General features: G+C 40.4%; 1 protein-coding gene across 1 annotated transcript; it reads left to right on the top strand.

The window, feature by feature from the left end:
- Nucleotides 1–553: 553 nt before the first annotated feature.
- Nucleotides 554–2542, top strand: mcl1b (MCL1 apoptosis regulator, BCL2 family member b). The gene is made up of 3 exons (XM_079240691.1): nucleotides 554–1098; nucleotides 1412–1662; nucleotides 1798–2542. Exons 1-3 carry the CDS (start codon nucleotides 642–644, stop codon nucleotides 1912–1914), a joined length of 825 nt encoding a protein of 274 aa, XP_079096817.1. The 5' UTR covers nucleotides 554–641; the 3' UTR covers nucleotides 1915–2542.
- The last annotated feature ends 14043 nt before the right edge of the window (nucleotides 2543–16585 follow it).

Below are 16585 nucleotides of genomic sequence, written 5' to 3'. Positions count from 1 at the left end.
CATTAACAGAAGAAAATGTTCATATACAAACAACATATATGTGTGGAGGACAGATAAGGGTCTATTGTTCATGTTTTGTTTTTTTTTTACCAGGTAAATAGAAGTGAAGACAGTTTTTTTCCATCTTAAAGGCAAGGAAAGATGGATTAACTCTTTACCATTTTGGTTTGAGAATGGAAAAAAATAGTCTGTCAAGTAAAAAAAAGTTAACTACAATTTCTATTTCCTCTGTGCTTAATTTTATGTCATGGAAAAATCCAGAACCCGCATTGGCTGTCAATGAGTTTCACAATGCTTTTCCCCCCTCTGGATCACAACATTTTTTATTTTTTTTTTCATTATTTTTTACTATTGTTTTTCAAAGGCAACAGATATGTATTTGATTAATGTTTTCTTTAAAAAAAATCTTACATTTCTGTTTAAACATATCAGAGACGCCATGAAGACCGTGAAAGGGGCGAGGGAACAGCGTCTTTGTTGACGTGTGGGGGCGGAGTAAAGTGGTCCTTATAAAGCACCAACTGCGCGTTGTACACTTCGCTCAATTCGCTGTAGCATGATTAACAAATAGGCCCCTTTCGAAACCTGTAACGTAATTTTTTATTGACCAAATAAGCGTACTTTTCCAGACATCTATTCAAATGTATCCAATGTCGAGTCGGACCTGGGGCTGCCTTATTGTCCCCCAAAACGACGGCGTGGACGGGCAAATATTCCGATCAAGACAGCCTACGACGCAGATTGCCACGGGCTCCACGACGGAGTCCCTGAACGGAGGTGATTCTCAGAAACGACCCAAGAAGCTTGGAGTGACTTCACTGAACGGATTCCAGCCTAAAGTTTTTCTGGACAACAGCGAAGACATAGATGACGGTTCCTTGCCCTGCACTCCGGTGTTACATCCGGACAGTCAGACGGACGTCTCCAATGGTCACGCTGGGGAGGAAGTCCTGGAGATTGACACGAGGCAACTCATTAGCCGCTTCCTTAGAGACTTTACTGGACTTTCAAAATCCGAATGGAGTGAAAGCAAAGCACTATCAACGATGAAAAGAGTGGTGGATGATGTTTTGGCAAAACACAGCTACACATACAATGGTGAGTAGCCATCCTTTGTGGGGACTACTTTTTTCACCCGGAGAGCCTTACGCCTACATTCATCCGCGCCACGTTGTTTGTATTGTACACAGCTAGCTCCATTTTCTGGAGCTAAATAACCAAAATAAGTAATTTTATCCTCAGTAAACATACATAGAAATGATCCATTGCTAAACCATTGTCAAAGTGTAGCTCATTCCGCAACTTATAAGGTTTTCTAACTGGATTAAAGTGCAAATTGCGCAGTTAGCCGTCCACAGATGCTGGCTTTAATCCACAAAGCGGAGTTCTGAAATGATGTTTTATTTCCCAGGTATGATCAACAAATTGTCATTGAGCACACAAGGAGATGATATGACGTTTGTTGGCGAGGTAGCAAAGAGCCTTTTCTCTGACGGGACCACGAACTGGGGCCGCATCGCCAGCCTTGTGGCCTTCGGGGCTGTTGTGTCCCAGTACCTGAAAGAAAATGGGAGGGAGAACTCTGTTGAACTGGTGGGCCAGGAGATTTCCTCATACCTACTGACGCACCAGCGGGACTGGTTGGTCAAAAACAAGTCATGGGTAAGTTGTGGCTTATGAATTTTGGGCTGGATGTGTTTTTAAAAATGCTGCTGGTCTTGTGTGACTGATCTACTTGATGATAAATCTTCTTCATTCCCAGATTCGTATCTAATGTTTTGGTTTTTGCTTTTCCAGGATGGCTTCGCGGAGTTCTTTCGAGTTGCAGACCCAGAATCCACAGTCAGGAACACACTCATGGCCTTTGCTGGAGTTGCTGGCATTGGGGCAACATTGGCCCTGCTGATTAGGTGAATTTGTTGGACCAACCAGTGACCTAAAGGACTTTTACCAGCTTCTCTTTGTGTTTTGGACTTTGTAATATGAACACTTACCTTGCAAAGAATATGAAAATAATGGGCCCCCTTTCATCTCTCCTCGTGAAGCCACATTATGAGAAATATTTTATTTAATAAATTTTATTTTTCTAAAAAAAGAAAATTGTAAATGCTTCATCTATGCAAATTTTGATGGCTTTTTGTTTTGGATCCTATCTTAATTGTGTTTTACTGATTTTCATATAATCACCACATCTTTCTGGCCACCACCAGGCCACAGCAGGAAGAGGAAAAAGGTTTTTCCAGTTCATGTAGACATGAAACCTCATTTGCATATCGTCCATTCACAACCCTTGGATGTATTTTTTTCTTTTTTTTTCTTTAATGGATATTTCAAGCAAAATATTGCGTGGATCTACATCTATGTAGAACTTCCTTGCTGTGATTGGATCTGGGTCTACATACAAGGCAAACCACATGCTGGACTCTGGCAAACAAGATCTTGGACAGTTGAGTCTATTGGAAGATTGAATGAGGCTTAAAACGTAAAATGTGTTGATTGGCTTCAATAAAGTTCAGTCTTTGGGGGATTTTTCCTCAGAAAATGGACAATGATTCTGAGTTCAGATCCAGATGTAAGCTAGAGGCATGTGCATCAGATGTAGATTTAAATAACATGATCAGGGAAGTGTGACAGAACTCATCTACGCGCTTATGTTTTAACACCTTTGCACTCGTTCACCTCTGGTTATTCACTACCACAACTCAAGACTGCACTAGCTGTTTCCTAGAAATTTGATGACTGTGGTAGCACCTCTATCGCACCAAACGCTCTGTTGCATCCGCAGTTGTGAGTTGCAGTGTTAGCATGTTATATCTGCAAATCTGGTGCACCAACTTGAACCGGGGTAAAGGCGGTGCACAGTCACCACAAAACTTGCACAACACTGTCAGCTTCCTGGCTTTGTAGCCATCAGCTACCTAACAACTAGTGATTAAATCATGCATCCCATATATTATTGGGTGTGTTTTTAATTCTTTTTCAACTTTTTACACATCTGCAGTTTTAAGGTTTTACCATCCACTTGCCTAAAGTTTACTCTGTTCAGCTGTCCTGTTACTTGCATCCCATCAGCAAATGCAGTTATACGCGTGCACTTATCGTAAGACAGCATATCAAAACTCAAACAGGGGGATCCTTGGTGATGTGTGGCTGCACCTTTTGTGTTCAGATTCTGCTGTTTTCTCAGGTTACAGCACAAACACAACTCATCAAAGTCATTGGAGGAAATTGGAGACAAACCTCTCCATGGTGACGATCCACAGCAGCTAATGATGTTAGCCACCACCCTGGTTACCCCTCTATGGTTTTGAGAACAGCCTGGTACACAATAGGGAATTGGGGCTGAGGCAATTTTATAGAGCAGCTTGCACCATCCACTGAGAATCATGTGTGGGGGTGGAGTGGGGGTTGCAGAAAGCAGACATGGCTGCTGTGTCTTGGGGCTAAAAACAACCTTTATTGTTAAAGGGTTATATTGTATGCATATTCACTTTTCGTATTCATTGACAAATGATTAAATATTTTCATTTAATATGTTTAATCTGTATGAGGTGTTTTTCTTTTTTTTTTTTTTTTTTTTAAAAGAAAATGTACTGAATTTAGAGTCAAATTTATGGTGAAGTCCTTTTGGTGAATATAGTTAAACTTTCTACCAACTCACAAAGTCAAACTGAAAATGAAACGTCTGTCACAAGGACAGTAGATTAGACGTTTCTCAGTCTGGTTAAGTCAACTAGTTGCATAATCAGGCATGAAAGCCGATGCTTAATCCACATAGCTGCAAATATATCTAGTTTTGGCTGCTTGTTTTAATGGTACACAACAGAACAAAGTCTGTTATGGCTGAACAAGCTTATCAAATGTTTGTGCAGCTTTTGCACATACAGAGCAGTGCAGCTGCAGACTTACAGGCTCAAAGAAACCTTTTACCAGACATTCCTCTCTGTGGGAGAGAAACTGCCCGCACACATTCCTCTGCTTCATATTCACCAAAGATCTTGTCTCCATAAGTACAAACCTCTGAGGCCACAGTTCAGTTATAAACATTTAACTGCTCAGATTAAATGAGCGTCTGCTTGAAAGAACTTTTAGTTTGTCCTCAACGGATGGAAATCCGAGCTACTCTGGTGGTTTTTGTAAATAAGACATTTAGTTCACATTTGAGAAAGTTGCAAAGAAAAGTTTGCAAAGTTTTTAGAATTTGATCAAATTTCCTGATGGCTTTGCTCAAATATTTCTCTGCACAGTAACTTCCCACTTGAGCTTAGAGGAACTCCTCTCTGACTGCGTATTGGCTGCACGGCTGTACTTCCTCGTAGCAACAGGTTTAAAAAAAGCAACAGTTTCTGGGAAGTCAGCTGACGCACGTTGGCCTTTGAACGGCAGCGCTCTGCTGCAGTTACTCGTTAGAGGCCCCGAATACTAAGAATTCTCACACTGAGGTGCAAAGATAAGTTACATTTTCGCACTTTGTGGGAGGTGAAACCGACATAGATTAAAAAGTCAAGAGCTTGCATGTCTTTCTAACTTAAAAAAAAAAAAAAAACAGAACACCATGAAACATCAGAGGACTTTTTTTTGGAACGCCTTCAGTTTGCACAGAATTAGAGACTTGCTAAATTACTTTGAGCTTTATGAGGGAGTCTTAATAAAATGTTGGCCTACAGTCTGTGCTTTGGTGTTTGGATATAAAGAACATGTCTATATAATTGAGTAGATTACCCTGAGGGTACCTGCTCATGTGTTTCCCCTCAACACAGGGGCTTTTGGACTAAATATGTCTCAGGGAATAAATGTAAACAAGCATTACATCCTCTACGTTTAGGCTGCATCTGTAGCCACTGTACTTTCTAAACTTAGTTTTTGCTGGACTTATGTTTAGTTTGAGGGGCTGGGGCCCCATCTATATCTTTATCTATGGTCATGCCCACTTCTTTGGAATCCACGATTAGAAACCACCATTTCCTGTCTGCATTGAGCATTTCTTTGGTATTTAGTTGAGTAACGCTGCAGCCACATTCACAGAAATGTATGCAAACAGGAGAAATATGCACAAAATGTCTAAAAAGAAAGAAGCCTGGAGAATATGTTTGTTTTGACTGCTTTTATTGGATTGCACACATGCATTCCTTTCATAGCTGCAGTTATTTCTAAATGAATGTCAGTCAACACGTACATGTTTAATCTTGTTTGGAGGCAAAGCAGGCAGATTGTTTCTGGCTCATTGTACCAATGTGGCCCAAACACCACGTGCATGTGTTGAGTCTGAGGAGCCAAATAACTGGTGGTGCAGGAGGTCAAACTGATTTTTATCCACTTTGCTGTACACTTGACTAAAAATGATGTAACCTGTTTGTCTGTTTTAACATAGAGGCTGTCTTGTAGAAAGCTAATACTTAACAGATGATTCACCTGAGCTACCTGGAAGTGATAAGATGAAACTCAAACATTGGTAAGAAGTTATACTTTAAGCCAAATTTGTTTTCAGTTTTCCAGTATCAAATCTTTTTCTTCACATATGTCACACTTTGTGTTCTTTCCTTCAAATTGATCTCCAGTTAACTATCCATTTTCATAGCTTCCATGATTTCACAGTTGAACAATGTGGTGCATTGTTGAGATGTGGACAGAAAGAGAGAAAACAAGCTCTAAGCTTCTGTTTAAAAATAATTGGAGATCAGAGGCCAAATGGCTCCCATTCATCTGCTGCTCTGTCCACACGCTGGAACATTGAGCTCTACATGGTGAGTCAATAATTATCTCGGATCAAATTCTGTCCACTGTGTGAGGAGTCATGTGCCTGCAAGTGGAGTCATCTCTGCTTTTGAAACGTTACTCTTTGATGACTATAGTGGTGTGTTAAACTGTTCATCCATGCTGGCAGTTGTGATGCTCAGACTGGTCACTGTTCAGTTATTCTTTAATGTCTCTTATCAGTCAGTTCCTTTGGTTGCTCACAGCTTGACATACACAACATAGAAGCAGTGTTTGCAATGCTAAAATAGCTCAGCTCTTCCATAGTCTCGTATGCAAAGATATTCAAAATACAGGGAAATCTTTTTGGATGCAGATGTAAGCAAACTGGTTTGAAGATTCAAGCTACAAATGTGGAAACTTCTGCTTTTTATCCTGCCTGGGAATTTTGTGGTTATTTTATGTTTTAGGTGTGTGTTTCAGCTTTGTGAAGAAGAGGCTGAGACGCACCAATATTTTCATTGGTTTTGTGTACTGGTTTGGTTTGCAAGGCATCACCGTAATGTAACAGCAAAATTAAACGGGATGCTTTTTAATGGTGAATGTGAATAATTTCACAGAATTATCTGAGTTGCCATTGAAACAGGTAGTTTAAACTGAAATACTCTTAAGTTATTTTAATCATGAGCAAACTTAAACCAATCAGATAAACTCAGGTTATTTGACTTTGCATCTAAAATATGTCCCAATCTACCAGTATATGACTGCAACTGGGACAAACTTTCCTGCTTTGAGCCTGAAAAAAAAAACAAATGAATGATTATAATCTGTGAGAATTTGTTGAGAGTTTAACATATTTGATGAAACAAGTCAATATGAGAAGTTATCAGTTTACAAATAAAAGTTCAGTTTTGTTCTAAAAATCTTAGTGATTGATTAATACTCTGTGTTTTCAGAAACAGGAGCATTATTATCTGGATCTGTTGCAAACATCACTGTTTTTCCAGCATGTAAAATAGCTTTCTGTGAGACGACAAGGTGAGGTTATTTCCCAACTTTTTGTCTTGTCTGAAACAGACTTGGATTACATAACAGTTTATGTCAACCTATTTCTTTTTTCTCCCTGTTATGCCTCGTACTGTAAATGTATTAATGAATATTTGGGCAGAAAATGAGACCGCAGCTTCATGTCTCCACATTGCTCAAGCAGAAGTTGATGTAACTGCCTGCTTTTCTCTGAGCACACAGTGTTCTAGCAGTAAGTTGTTGACCCTGCTTGTGGTCTTTGGAGACTGTCCATGTTTTGTTTCTATTCAGTTTAGCAACAACACCAGCATTCTCCTGCGAGGGCTGAGATATTCCCGGCAAAATTCCCAGCCTGTTACCGACAGGAAGGAAGTTTTTTTTCTTTTTTTTCTAAGAATAAATACTGAGCCTCAGCAGTGTAAGCAAAACATGACACCCCTTATCTGAGACACGCTCAGTTATTTTCCCATCATGAATCAACATTGACACTGTTTTTCTTCTTCATTTGTTATTTTTGTTAGCTATTTCTATTCTTACCCTGGAGCATGTATGACTTGCTTAGTATAGCTTTGAAAGTACACAAAACACAAGTAAATACCTCTTTAGTTGCAAAAAAAAAAAAAAAAAAAGAGGCAGATGTGGTTTAGAAAGTTAAACAAGGCAGTATGCAAATATGTACCTACAGTAAATTCCTACATTAGTTTTTAAATGTTTTAAAAACTAAAATTGCAGAAAATGAGGACAGAGAATGTGACAGGATTAACTTGTTGGGTTGCCCGGAGGCTGTAAAGTGATGTTTTTGGTCCTCCTGTGAAAATGCACTGTTCCGGACCCTGCCGATTAGAAAGTACCACACATTTTGTGATCATTTATCACATTTTTTTTTCATGCATTTGCAAAAACTGACTGCCATAAGAAAAACTGACAAACAGTAAGTTTGGATCTTTTGCCCCAGAGCAATAAGAACGTGTCATATGTAGAGTATAAAACAGAGCAGCACAAAGTCCATGGTTATCTTTACCCTCCCTAAACCAAGAAGGGCAAGGCTGGTTGTCAAGGACTGCAGTCCTGCAGGTTTTGAATGTTTCCTGCTGCAGCATGTCTGAATCAGCTTGTTGGATCAACAAGCTTTGGCAGAACTTGACAACAAACTAGTGAGCCATTAAATTTGAATTGCGGCTTTCAGAGTGGTGAAATAACTAAAACCTGCAAGACTGCAACCCTCGAGTTGCCCAACCTTCCCTAAACTGTTTTCTTTCTGTTGGCAGAGTTCACATGGCATGGTGGGATTCCAACTTATAGGAAGTAAAGTAAGTCATAACTAAATAAGTTTTTGTAATTCTAGTCTTGACCATTTGAAGTTAAAGGCATAGTTCAAAAGTCAAGAATTGCAGGTAGGAGAAGAAGTAGAAAAGTTCATGGATGTTGGGAAAACACACAGCAATGGTGCCCAATTTCAGTCATGGAGATCTGGTATCCTGCCACTGTTAGATGCACCTCTTCTCCAACACAACTGAGTTGCATGAGGGAATTCAACTGTTCAAGTCATAGCTCGGCAGAGGCTTGGTGACGAGTCATTCATGTGATTCAGTTGTGTTGGAAAAGGGATTCATCTAAAAGGGTGGAAGATCTCAAGGTCCAAACTTACGTGATAGGTGTCAAACCTTTGATTTAGGCCTCTGTAATCCCTTTTTTTATCTTCCTTCTGCCTAATAATCACTTGCTAAATGAACGTCCATCCACCCACCCACCCAAATAAATGAGCATTAAAAGCAGGTGACATTGTATAAGACAGGATAGATTTTTGTTATGGGTGAACACAAGTTGCTTTGTTTTTGTTTTTTTTAAAGTTAAGCCTGTTACGTTCTCTGCTGGGAAAATGTGTTTGTTTTTCTCAACCTGGCAAAAACAAGAAAAAAGTTTGTTCTGGTCCAGTTATTTCATACTTCCCGAGCAGCTTGGTCTGTGGCGGGACGGGACTTGTGTTTTTGTGTGACATACCTTCATACTGTCCATTCAGCCTTACTGAATCTTTCACATCATCAAGAAAGACAACTCTTCATGTTAACCAGACTCCTAGAAATTTTTAACCAATCAAACATTGGTTTTTGGTCACCAATGAGAGGATGATGATGAGAAGAATGAGTTGTAAGAACTCCCAAACTAGGCCTGCGAGAACAAAATGGTGCCATTCTGAGAAAAAAGGTCTCTGTACTTGTTGAGCATGTAAGAAGTTTTATACAGATGATGTAACAGTCTTTATTAGGTTCTCTTAAACATAGATATGGCCTCTCATTACATGTTGGAGCATGCATTGTTAAGGCCTCTGCCAGGAAATGTAATAAAGACAGTAGAGTTATCGGAACCATCCAAAATAAACTACCCAAGATCCAAATGAAATTAAAATCAAAAGCAAAACAGGTGACTGGAAAAAATCCCTACTGTGATTTCTAATTGTTTTTCATCTAAAGCCTGGCTCCCGATGAGCTTTTTTCAGATTTCCCCGTAACCATTGTTTTTCTGTCCCTCATGTGATTTCTACCAGCAGGTCCCTTTTCCTGTGTAAACACAGTAAACAACACTTTGTAGGTTGGGATTACTATGAAAACATTAAAAAAAGACATCCGAAACATCCAGACAACCAGTGTAGTGATGCTAATTTCTAACGTTTTGCATCTCTATACTGACTGTTGACCGTAGTGAAGGAACTTGGACTCAAACAACAAATAATAAAACTGGGTGAGAGACTTATGAGAAGTAGGTCATCCATTTCCCTTTTTAGTCTCTGAACCTGTGAACTGTGATAAATTTGCCCCTGCATTGTGTTTGCAGAAGCATCGTGATGCAACCACACGATGCTGCCGATGGCATCTCTTTCCACTGACTTCTGGTATTTCAGGGTCAAACTGCGACAGGTCCAGACTTGTTTGGCCTGAGTGCTTAAAGGTGTGATGTTGTTTTGTCTGGATAAAGTCAGGTGGGGTCAAATGGCCAGTGTCCGTTACAGATTGTCATGCAAACCCCCTCCCCACTCCTGCCCTCGATCACCACCCATCTCACCTCTTTGTTTGGAAACATGTTTTTCAAGCATGGATGGTTGTTTGTTGACATCTGTTGCCTACATTATTCTGCACAACAATCTGTGGAGCTCTGCAGTTCAAAAGCCATTGAACTCAAATGAATGAGAGACATTGTGTTTAAATAAAAAAAAAAACAACAACAACAATGCTGCTGATAGTCATTCCTTTATGTGGTCATTTGGGAAAAAGTCAGCGTGTGCCTTCACATAATTCATATGACCGATTATCATTTCGCCACGGCAAACATGGACTCATCCATCTTTGGATCACATGCCTTATTCTGTGACATTCACTGAACATCTTGTTTTAACTCGAGGCTGAATTTAGGAGAAGTTCAAGAGATGATGTCATTGTCAGCAGGATAATTACCCCCACCCCCCCCTTTCCCTCATTTGTAGCTGCGATCAGCACTTGGTCAGCAAAACCTAAAAACAGGGCTATGCAGCTTCAGTGTCTGGGATCATAAGTTACCACCTAAGCAAAACCACAAGTGTTAAGGTGGGACAAACATGATGAGTAACACCTCAGTTGGATTGAGGTTGTTTCTACTCTCTGAGTAAGGCCCAAGTCCTGCGGTGCATTTCGCTGTAGCAAGAAAAGATAAGTCTAGCTCCGCTTTTACAAAATCTTTGCAATGAATCTGAGCCTTCACAGTCTTCACCGCAATGCAAATCATGTATCTCGTCTGTGCAATCGCATAGATGAGAACTTATGTTCCTCAGGTAGTTTTGGGGGATTTCCTGGTTGATAGAGAAACCAAAACAGAATTAAAAACAGACATCTTAATTGCAAATGAAGCATAAAAACAGATCATTGACAATGGGCTCAAGAGTTCTTTTTATATACACACACACACACACACACACACACACACATATATGTATAAGTGTTTGTTTGGTTTTTGAGTGGTGCCACATTTGTAAAGAAAACGCATCTGGGAGGTGAGCAGCAGAGATGATCGTGGAGGTTGCAATCATACAAAACTTGAGTTTTGTATGAGTTTCCTCTGCAGGGTGGCCGGACTCCTTTAGAGATAGGGTGAGGAGCTCGGTGATGGAGCGCGAGATCGACAGACGGATCGGTGCGGCGTCTGCAGTAATGTGGACTCTGCGCCGGTCTGTCGTGGTGAAGAAGGAGCTGAGCCAGAAGGTGAAGCTCTTGATTTACCAGTCGATCTACGTTCCTACCCTCACCTATGGTCATGAGCTGTGTATCGTGACCGAAAGACAAGATCTCGTATACAGGCGGCTGAAATGAGTTTCCTCCGCAGGGTGGCCGGGCTCTCCCTTAGAGATAGGGTGAGGAGCTCGGTCATCCGGGAGGGGCTCAGAGTAGAGCCACTGCTCCTCCACATTGAGAGGAACCAGTTGAGGTGGCTCGAGCATCTGTTTAGGATGCCTCCTGGACGCCTCCCTGGTGAGGTGTTCCAGGCACGTCCCTCTGGTAGGAAACCCCGGGGAAGACCCAGGACACGCTGGAGGGATTTTATGTCTCGGCTGGCTTGAGAACACCTTGGGATTCCCCCCGCAGAGTAGGCAAATGTGGTTGGGGAGAGGGAAGTCCGGGGTTTCCTGCTTAGGCTGCTGCCCCTGCGACCTGACCTCGGATAAGCGGCAGAAGATGGATGGATGGAAACCAACAAAACATACAAGCAATTCAAGTATTAAAAAAAAAAACCGACGACAAAAGCAGGCGCCTCAGTAGGATGTGGAAGAACCATACACAGCCACAATACTCTGGCACTTCCTCTTCCTCACGTTGGTCACCAGCTTGGTCATCACTCTGCTGTGGAATGGCATCCCATTCTTCAACCAACTGTCATGAGTCAGCCATTATGGTTGGTCACTCTGACACAAACAGCAAGTTCAAGCTAATCCCACATGTCTTCAATGGAGTTGAGGTCTGAAATGCAGGCAGGGTATCTACTCTACCCAAAACTTCTGGAGGTACTCCGATAAACCCTGGTATGTGGGGATAAGCGTTGTAACCTTGAAGGATAGACTTCCCTTTCAGACTGTGAAGATATGGTATTGCTACTGCCTGCAGAATCCTCTCCATCTCTCTGCATTAAGATTACCTTCTAATAAGACAAGCCTTGTTTTTCCACTGAGTTCAATGCTAAATGTAGCTTTTATCCATCAATCCATGAGTTGTCTGATTAAAATGCATTTTCCTTGCAACTGTGGCACCATTTATGATGGAAATAAACCGGCTTTCCAGCAGTGTAAGATCTTTGAAAAATTCATGGACCAAAAAAGTTTAACATACTGTAAATTTAATTTTTACCTACTAACTAGCAGTGACAACTTGATTTCAAGAACTCAACCTAATCACAGTCATTGAAAGAAAGATTCTTGAAAGGCTTGTTATGATAGGTAACACTTGTTGAAGGAAGTTCATGTTTTTCTGCTAAAATCTGATGAGCAAGGTGTTTAGCTTCAGACACAGATGTGGCAAATATGGTGTCATCACACCTACGGTTTGTTTTGTTTGATCCAGCCCAGAAATTAACCGTGATTTTTCTTTTTCATATGTGTTTTTCAGTTTTACAAGTCCTAACCACAAAAAAAAAACCCCCAAAAAAAACATTTTATAAATACTTGATACTGTGTGGAAAATGCTCCTTTCTGTCTTGTTTAAACATTGTTAAATGCAAGCACTGTTAGGAAAAAATTTATCAACATATTTTATGAAGATGAAACAACTTGACCTGCAACTTCTACTGGAAATCAACCCTGACCTCCCACAGATCTAAGATTTAGGTTAAATTTTTTTCTTCATCCACCAAATGGAGACCAGGTTGCTGTCAGCAACTCAATGACAACAAACCAGTGGCATTCATCCAAGTCTCTTGGATCAAGGAAGAAACTTCTGGGAAGGAGCAAATACCATAAAAGATGTATAAAGAAATCCTTTTATCTGTGAACCAAACACGACTGATAAAATCCATTTCACACTGACTGCACCTGGTGGAACTGTTGCAACTTTTGTTATTAAATCCTGTTTATAAGGCACAGGAGCGGAACGGGGTTCTGACATTTTTTCCTCTGAACTGTCAGCTCAGGTGATCAGTGATCCTAATAGATGTGCGAGTGTCAGGAACAGGTGAACCCCGCAGTTCTCCGCAACACCACCAGTCTGCTGAATTCTTGATTTCATTTACATGAAGTTGAGAAAAACTCTTCAAACTGTTTCATGTGCAGGCGGTGCCCTGATACCTGAGTGATTGATGTTATCCACGCTCTGATGAGTGTTTTCCAAAGCAGGTGAAATTATTGTTTTCGGTGCTCGATTCCCCAGAGCGTAACTGCACATCTATGAAAACGGTAATTAGGATCTTTTCTATAAGAGTTGCCATTGTTTTGTCTCAAGGTTTGTCAGTGAATTTGGGTCAGGGCTGAAGTCTTTCATCCTCCCCCATAAAATGTGAAACAAAGGATTACCACAAAGACTAAATAAGAGCTCAGCTGATAACCAAAGACAGCTAGCTCAGGCCTGTTGCCTTCACCGTTTGGTGAAGTGCTGATCCCTTTGTTTTTAGCCATTTCAGGGATACAGAGAAAATGTTGCTTATTGTTTGGCAGAAAACACAATTGGAAAAGATAATCCTCTCAATTCCATCCATGAATGCTGATCATTTGGATTTCAGTCTCATAAATATCTGTAATATTTTTCACCGTCTGGAAATGGATTCATTCAGAGATCTATTATCTGGTCGTCAGTCAAAGCTCCTTTTAAATCAGGAAAGAGGTTTAGCAGTTTAGTAAAAGATCAAATGTGTCCATACACATCCATGTGTCCTCTTTAAAGATTATGTGACCATCTTCCTAGAGAATTAGACTGCTGAGGACTTTGTTGATAATAACAAATCCCATGAAAGGAATAAAACCAACCTTTGGCTTTAATCTACAGACAGTAGAAAACTGTGACATTTCTTATTCGTCATTGACATGAATTATGTTGTTTGTATGAATGACATGTTCTGTCACTACCACAAACATACTTTGGCATTTATCTTCACTTGACCCGTGAGTGAAGAACACGTGTGTGTATGTGTGTGTGTGTGTGTGTGTGTGTGTGTCAATCCACAGTGGAAAATAGTCTCTAACAAATTCACTTTTACCTGACTAACTTGCATTTCTAAATTGTCCAGTGCTAGATCTTTTAAAGAAAGTTTCTGCACAATTTTTTTTTATTATTCTCTTTTTTCTCTAAACTTAAAAAAAACAAAAAAAAACAACAAAAAATGAAAACACCTTTTAAGGTTGCACATCACTGCCAGCACCCCAAACCCTCTGACATTTGGCACCTTTTGAGCATGAACCATATCTGTGTAATTTGCAGATGGGACATCACCTGACTGCTAAACAGATTTCTCACTTGTAGTTGATTTTGTGGGTGGCCGTAATGTTTCCATCAACCTAACGCAGGGGTGTCCAAAGTCGTTGCTCGAGGGCTGCTGTTTCGTCAGGTTTTCAATGTATTTCTGCTTCAACACACCAGACTCAAATTAAATGGATCCGACAGCTTATAAAGGTCTGCATAATGACTCATTTGAGTCAGCTGTGTTGGAGCAGGGATGCACGGAAAACCTGCAGGATTGTGGCCCTTGAGGACTGGAGCTGGGCACCCCTTACCCAACCAGTTTCTATTCCTCTTCACCTCCCGTGTTGACGACTGTTATTCACTTCACTTCGGTCTCCTCCAGAAATATCTTCATAAACTTCAGATGGTCCAAAATTTATCCGCATGCACCATCACCAAGACGTCCCCCTTTCACTTTGTCCCCCCCCACCCCCCCACCCCACAGCAGCTGCACTGCCTCACGGTTAAATCAAGAATAGAATTCTAAATCCTTCTGCACACATTCAAGGCCATCAACCACCTCGCCCCCCTTTTATCTGTCAGATCTCTTACACACTGCGACCCCCTACTGCTCCCACAGGTCATCCTGCTCCATCCACCTCACTGTTTCCTCTCGCCGTCTCAGCACGAGGAGGAGCGCATTCAGCCGCTCAGCTCCTCATCTCTGGAATTCCCTCACACCAGACATCCCGAACATCACCTGGTTACCTCGGTTTTAGATCCAGCCTCAAAGCACACCTGCTGAAGACGGTGTACTCTCTAATTACTCTGTCCCACGCTTTCATGTTTGTATTTTATTATTGTTTGCTATTGTTGTTTTCTCAGCCTGTTTTTATTGTACAGTGACCTGAAAGACACTTAAATAAAATGCATTCCTCTTCTTCTTTTTCCTTTTCTTCTTCTTCTTCTTATTTATTATTATTGTTATTATTATTAATAAACCTAACTAAAAAGCAAGTGGAGGTAAAACTGGTTTGGAGTTTGTTAAAATGAAGTCTAATGACACTATCACAAAACTTTTTACGTCTTCTGCAGAACCACAGACATGTATAGGCAGTCAGAGAAACAGACTGGTGTTTTTTCCTTACATAGTACCAGACTGTACGGTAGGGATTGCTTTACTTTTAATCTTTATGACTTGGTTTTGAAGCACTTTGTGTTGCCTGTGGCATGAAAAGCGCAGAAGAAATGAAGTTTTGATTTGATTTTTTTGCTGTAGCAAAAAATGATCTAACTCTGGTCCTTGCGGGGTGTTGTTGGAATTGCAGATCCCTGCTGTGCGGCAATGTTGAAGCAATGCAAGTTGTTGAGTGTTGAGAGTCATCATCTGTGGGTGTGAACACACAAGTACACACTTGTTTAAACATCCATCTGAAAATTTTCAACATGAATTATTGATATTTGAGGATGGATCACATAGCAGGCTGTGAGCGAGACATGAAAACATCAGTGTGGTTGGATTTAGTCAGAACAGAGCTTGCAGTGTTTAGTTTTTATGATCACAGGCAGGAGATATTTCAATTCCTCTAAACTCCTCGCTGAAAAGTCACTTTGGACAAAAGTCAAAAACACAATAAACACACACACTTACAGCTGAACTCTGTCACTGTAAGACAGCATGCTCTATAATGGAAAATGCAGGAGGGGAAAAATGAATTGAGTAACCTGATGGTACCATGTAATGGAAAAGCAGCATCAGTGTCACAACAAGAGTAAAAAGCCTCGTTTTACACCTACATGTTCATTTATTTCACACCAACTAGATGTCAACAACCAAAATGTGTGAATGTAATGGACTTAAATGAAAACAAGTGTGGAAAAATATGAAATGTGGCCAGTTTTGTTTTTTAAATCATGAACCAGTCAAAGAACCAACATGATAAGACTGTAGCCCTGTTTTGATAAGTAGGATTAAATAGCAAGATTTCATGACTTAAGTAATGAAAGCTACAAGAATTTTACTGCAACTTATGTAACTGTAATGCCAACATTTACTTTAGTGTCTTTTTAAACTTTAACATTATTGTCGCATGGAACCACAAGAGTGAAAGTGATTAAACCTACTGGCTATTGGGAATCTTGAACGGTATTTCCAAATGAAGTGAAAGCTTATCAGGTTTTACCAGCACAACAGGGCAAAGTGTGGCTTAAACTTCCTGGGAACTGCGTGGGCAGCTGTTTTTTTTTTTTTTTTTTTTTTTTTTTTTTTTTTTTTTTCTTTTTACATTATATAGTTCCCTTTCCAAGTGTTAATTTTCCTTTCATGCTTAAAAACCTGGTCTGATAATTCATATAAATTTCAGAGATTTTCTAAACTCAAAAAGCAAAGTCAGGGAAGCAGTCAGGACAGATCTTGCAGTGGAAGCTAAACAGGCCCCGGTACTTTACTTTCAAAAACATCGACACACCTGATCAGATCA

Source organism: Telmatherina bonti, assembly GCF_933228915.1.
Source record: "Telmatherina bonti genome assembly, chromosome: 5".
Taxonomy (NCBI): domain Eukaryota; kingdom Metazoa; phylum Chordata; class Actinopteri; order Atheriniformes; family Telmatherinidae; genus Telmatherina; species Telmatherina bonti.
This window is presented reverse-complemented; position numbering and strand designations above follow the sequence as displayed.